The following is a 6177-nucleotide window of genomic DNA, read 5'->3' as shown; positions in this document are numbered from 1 at the left end:
GCTAAAGCCGGACTTCGGCTTTTTTTTGGTGTTCGTTTTGCTCGCCTTTACCAATCAATAAAAAATAACAGCCACATTTTTGTAAAACTAGAGAAATTGTAAATTGTTTTCTTTCTATTAACGCTTTCTTCAATTTTTCAATTGCCCGAAAATTTAAGCATAGATGAAGGATTTTACGGTTTTTCTCTAATTAAAATTTCTCAGTTCTATATTTTGAGAGCAATCCAGCTTAATTTTACATCTATATTTCTCTCAAACCTCCACAACCTGGTAACATTATTCGAAATATGAGTCTCCTCCGTTCCCAACTTGCAAAGCCTATTTATCTTTGTTTTAGTACACTTATGTATGAGTGTTTTATTTTTGTAAACATCGTTAGAATGTGTCCGACCAATATATCCATCCCTCATCACTAGAGGGATGGCAAAGCCTACGTGGCTCGGGGGCTGAGACTGAACAAAAAAAAACAAAAGCGGATTTGAAATCAGTGAAAAAGTTGGACAGTTTTTGTTTCAGGAAAACGTTTCCTCTTTTAACGTGGTACGTTTGAAGGTGCCCCATTTTTGTATAAAACTCAGCTCCCTGTTTCTGCTGAGCCAGGACTGACTCATGATATCCTTGTATCCCGCACGTCGGTCCGGCCGAAAGCCTGCAATCAAGTGATTGGGAGATTCAAGGGAGGCGGTTTGGAGTCGCCTCCAACAAATAAGCTCCACATGTCCACTCCGGAAGAACGGGAGTTCTCCCAGAAACTCATGGGACTAGAGGCTTGCAACCTGCCCATGGGTTTTAAATTTTGTGCAAAATACAGTAATAGAGAAGAGTCTCCTGATTCCGGAGAGAAAGCCTGGTACTGTAGTGCCAGGTAGGACGGGGTTGCAGGAGTCATGTAGGCTACCGAAACGGAAAAGGACTAGGATGGCGATCTGTACTTATAACACACGTACGCTTGCATCGGAAGCGGCCATCGAAGATCTGATGATGCAAGCCAAGAAGATCAAGTACGACGTCATCGGACCGACCGAGACGAGACCACGTCACCCTCTCAACGCCGTATATGAAACTGGAGAAGAACTGTTCTTAGGAACATGCGACAGCAGAGGTGTTGGCGGAGTTGGCGTCCCCATCCATAATTTTGTTGATTCCTGTGATCTCAGTTTTCATACCAAAAGGTTAAATTTATTACCTACTCGTTGGAAAAGATGAGTAGATTCTGATGGTTTTTATTTCAATTAATAAAGTTCTGTTTAAGCTGAGTTATAGCAATTTGAAGCATGTGTTCCGTTTCCAAAATTAATTAAGCACCAACCCAATATATATATATATATATATATATACCAGTTCTCAACAAACACTCTATCAATATATTATGACAAATTTAAATTAAATATGGGTTTTCCTCTCTTTCTATAAACAGTTTAATACTTTATATTAGTATTTTTTTTTTTTTTGCGGTTGGGTTTGTGGCGCGTAATAATTTTTTTTTCTTTTTTTTTTTCCTTTTTCGTGGTGGTTTGTCTTTTTGTACCTTTTGGTGTTTTCTTTCGGGGTGCCCGTGGGGGATGTTTTTCCCTGGGGGGGGGGGTAGGGGGGGGAGGGCGGGGGGGTTTTCTTTTGGTTTTTTTTTGAGGGGGTTTGGGGGCGGGGGGGGGGGGGGGGGGGCCTGTTTACTTTTTTTTTTTGGGTAGCCGGGGGCCCGGTGGGCCCTCTTTTATGTGGTTTTGACGCTTTTGGCCCCCGGCCCCCTGCCCCGGTCCCTGTGGCCGCTGGCCGGGGCCCACCCCCCTTCTTTTCCTGTGGGGCCGGCGGGGCCCGCTATCTGCCTCCTGTGGCCCTGTGGCGTCGCGGCCCCCGGGTGTCCCCTTCTCTGTGGCCGGTGGCCCCGCCTCCCCCGCCTTCCTTTCCTCGTTGTCTGGGGCCGCCCCCCCCTGCCGCTTTCCCGCCCCTTTCCCCCCGTGGGTCGCTTTCTGGGGGGCCCCGTCCCCCCCTATTTTTTGTTGTCCCTTGTGGAGGTGTCCCTCGCCCCCTTTCTTTTGTGGCCCCCCCCTCGGGGGGCCCCCTCGCCCCCTTTGGCCCGCCGCCCCCCCTCCCCCGTTCCATTGGGCCCTGGGCCCCCTCCCCCCTCGTTCCCCTGGCCTCTGGCCCCCCGCCCCCCCTCCCCCCGGTCTACCCCCCCCCACCCCCCCTTTTGGGCCCCTCGCCCCCCTACCCCCCTTTTTGCCCTTCTACGCCTCTCTCCCCCTTATATATCTTTCCCGGTGGTCCCGCTCCTCCCTTTTATAAAATCTTCCCTCCCCCCAAACCCCCCCCCCCCCCCCCAACCCCATCCCCCCCCCACACCCCCCCCCCCCCCCCCCCCAAAACCACCCCCCCCCCCCCACAACCCCCCCCCCCCCCCCCACCCCCCCCCCCCCCCCCCAACACCCCCCCCCCCCCCCCCAAACCCCCCCCCCCCCCCCCCCCCCCACCCACCCCCCCACACACACCCCCCCCCCCCCCCCCCCCCACACCCCCCCACACCCACCCACCCCCACCCCCCCACCCCCCCCCCCCCCCCCACACCCACCCACACCCCCCCACAAAAAAACACACACACAAACAAACCCACACAAACCCACACAAACACCCACACACAAACACACACCCCCAAACACCCCCACACACACCCACCCACCAAAAACCCACACACCCACCCCCCCACAAAAACCCCCACAAAAAAAAACACACACACACCCACCCAAAAACCCCCCAAAAAACAACCCCCCCCACCCCCACACAACCCCCCACCCCCACACCCCCACCCCCACCCCCAAAAAAAAACACACACACACACACACACACACACACACACACACACACGTGACAGAATAAGCCCGTTATTATATAGTAGATATATATATATATATATATATATAATTAGAAAGAGTTACGATTGGACTAATATCACCACCTTCTCAGCTTCGTTTTTTCTCACTATTTTTCTTTTGGCATTTACTGCGGTGTTTCTGTATAGCCAATCACAATTTAGTTACAACGATGTTCTTCGGAATAGCGACGCAAATAGCAGAACGCTACGTAGTCCGAGCATCGGCAGCGAGTGAAGTTTTCATTCTAGGATTTGTTGAAGAGCATGGATCTTGAAGAAAGAGCTAAATGAACTACCTACGCTCATCTACTGCATAATTGGAAAAAGCAGGAGTAAGTTGTCTTGAAAGTGGGCATGATTTTTGCGACGTCTCTTTTTTTGCCTTTTTAAAAGAAAATGAAGGAAGCCGAGAAAATTGTAACATAACTCAAAAATAATAAATAGAAACAAAATACTTACCCATTTCAAAAAATCGTAGTCTCATTATTGGTATTAAATTATTATTTGTGGTGAATACGAAAGTTTGGCCATTAATGCATATCCACAAATCTGCGAAATCTATAGCTGAATCTATAACATCGTTTTACCATTTCGATACAGCTGTTGACTTTCTTGAATTTACTTGAAGGCATCACCACACGAATTTGACGTGGCATGGATTTCTGACGGCCAAAGACTATAATAAAAATGATTTTACGGCCAAAGACTATACGGGGGCTTAGATTGCAAAAACGGGTGGGATCTCGCTCACCTCTCCCTGCAACACCATACACAGACGGTTTCGGAATGTGGTTCCTCACGACATCCTCTATTGCAACGCGCCATACTTGCGCCCTGCCCCGTCTGTGATTCGTCGAAAATCCATTCGGACGCACCGAGAGGCAATTCATTTCATTCGAGCATACCACGAATCTGACGAGGTGAGGGAGTCCGCGGGAGAATTTAGAGTAAGTTTTGTAGCTCGCGGGATCAGAGGTGATTCCGCTCGTCTCTCCTGGTCGTCTCTGGTCATAAGACCCGACCTTGTACATGCGCCGCATCCAATTGCGATCGGTCGAAGAACGAAGGTGGTTCCCATGCCGTTTCTTATAATTGTCAAGGGGAGATGAGTAGAATCACTTTTCATCAATCTACAACCCCATCTCTAGTTTTCCCCGCCGCTGCCCTCACCACGTCAGATTCGTGGTATGCTGTTCTAAATGAGTACACGGAAAGAATGTTGCGAAAACTGCGGACAAAAAGTTTAAAATAGCAGATTCTGTTTCTAGGCAACCATAAGCAGAGTGTTTTTTTTTTTTAAGATAGAAAAGATAGAGTGGAAGAGACCACTTTACAATAGCTTTCGAAAGGTGTAAGCGAGAAGCAGCGAACTTTAATGCCGACTACGTAAGAATCGTGACTGACCGTAAAAGCTAGCGCTTCTTTGTCTCTTTGTAAGCTTGTTAACACTCTTTGATTTCAATTCTGCTAGCCAAAGCTGAGCTCGCTGTTTTGCTTCCCTGGAAACAAGAAACACAAGTCAGTGTATGCGTGTACATCAATTCCATAAGATATAAAAAAAGAAAAAGTTAAGCGAATGTCAAGCACAAACTTCATTTTCTTCTTGTTTCTGATTTTATCTTCATGATCGACCCGCATCTGCATTGAGGATAGCAGTGTGGTGACCTTAACGTCTAGGAACATGCTACTTCTTCACAAAAGATCTAAGTTACTATGAAATAAAAAATACTAAGCGCTAGTGCACTATATGACAACTTCTTGATGAAAGAAACCCTCCACCTTTATGAGTCGTCGTTGTTTTAAAACATCGAAAATGGAAGCGAAGAAAATAGCGGATGTTTTTCGATTTCCTCAATTTCCACGTCATTGCAGGAATCGAAGAATCCCTCCGCTTGAAAGTTGCGGAATTGGCAATACCCAATTTTCTACCATCAGTGCTCTCTATCTACCTTCATAAAACCTCCTCTTGAAAAGACACCAGCAACGTAAGTGAATGATAAATTCTGCGCTATTTTTGTGTGCTTGGGCGGGTGTAGCGCAATCGGTAAGAGACACCAGCAACGTGAGTTCCGCTCTGGCTACAATTGACCGGAGGTTCGAATCCACTTTAGTGCAAAGCAAGCCTCTTATCCATCCGGGGTCGATAAATTGGTAACAGACTTGTCTGGGAGGATAAAAACACTGATTTGACACACCGGTTAGCCCCTGCAAGTCATTGTGTAGGTCAGTTACACGTTCGTTAACCTCAAGCGATTCTCAATTGAAGTGAATGTGGTGGCGCATCCCAAGCGGATTGTTCAACGCCAGACACTTTATCCTTTATCTCTTATTTTTATGTGGTTACGAGGCCAAACACACCTGATCATCCAAAGACTCATTCCATTCAATTGAACGAAACATCAAAAGGATTATGATAGAAGCGAACAGTCCAAGGATCACAATCGTGTAGAGATCAGCGCCTGAGACGTGTGCCTAAATGATTTGGAGATATGATACAATGCATTTGTTTTGTTGGTATTAAAATTAATGGTACTTGAGACTATCAGCGGTTTTCTTCCAAACTAACTAACCAAATGAGGCGTGACGGATCCCACAGCGTCAGATTGGCACGCATGCGGTGGAGTGAGTTGGACTGGTCCAACGGGGACACAAAGTGATGAGACGAATGCAGTAGCGTCACATTAGTGGACCGCCTACGGAAAGCAGCGGATTGAGGTGAGAAGAGTCTATACAGATTGATGCACCTGCTCTAAAAGGTGTAGGGATGGGTCCAGTGTCTGGTGTCCTGTCCTGCCGGTAAGTCGGAGCCAGAAAGCACTGAGATCAGGTGAAGCGGATCCAGTGGTACCAGAAAAGCGGGGCAGGTTCGGTGGCATCAGGTTTGTGCGCTGACACCACATTTCAGGCATGATTAGTTTATTTCATTAGTTTATTTCCTATTTCATGAGATTGATGTGCCAGCGCAAGAACGGTAGCCAGTCAGGCAGGTTAATGGTACACCAATACTAAGCAATTCCAAATTAACTGAACTTTAACTCTTCGAAAAAGAGATGTTCTGAGAGATTCTGAACAATTTATTTATTTGTTTTAAAGATGAACGATGCTAAACTTATAGGAATTCAGACACATGAGATTGCATTTTTGGTATTTAGTTTAGCCCTATCTGAACAATTCAACAAGATCTAGGTCAATTTTTATAGAATTTTAGCAACCAACAGCGACTATTAACTATCAGCAGCAAAAACAAATGATAGCATACCTCAGATTTTCTGTACTCGGACCATAATTTATTGTTTATAGTTCGAGCAATT

At 46.8% G+C, this 6177-nt stretch overlaps 1 protein-coding gene across 1 annotated transcript; it reads left to right on the top strand.

The window, feature by feature from the left end:
• Positions 1-918: 918 nt before the first annotated feature.
• RB195_018919 (uncharacterized protein) lies at positions 919-4836 on the top strand (the record flags this gene model as incomplete). Its single annotated transcript, XM_064186556.1, has 3 exons — positions 919-1172; positions 3128-3198; positions 4739-4836. 3 exons carry the CDS (start codon positions 919-921, stop codon positions 4834-4836), a joined length of 423 nt encoding a protein of 140 aa, XP_064042437.1.
• Between the last annotated feature and the right edge of the window lie 1341 nt (positions 4837-6177).

The sequence above is a fragment of the Necator americanus genome, chromosome II (genome assembly GCF_031761385.1).
Source record: "Necator americanus strain Aroian chromosome II, whole genome shotgun sequence".
Lineage (NCBI taxonomy): Eukaryota > Metazoa > Nematoda > Chromadorea > Rhabditida > Ancylostomatidae > Necator > Necator americanus.
The sequence above is the reverse complement of the archived record's forward strand: the minus strand, read 5'-3'. Positions and strand labels throughout refer to the sequence as shown.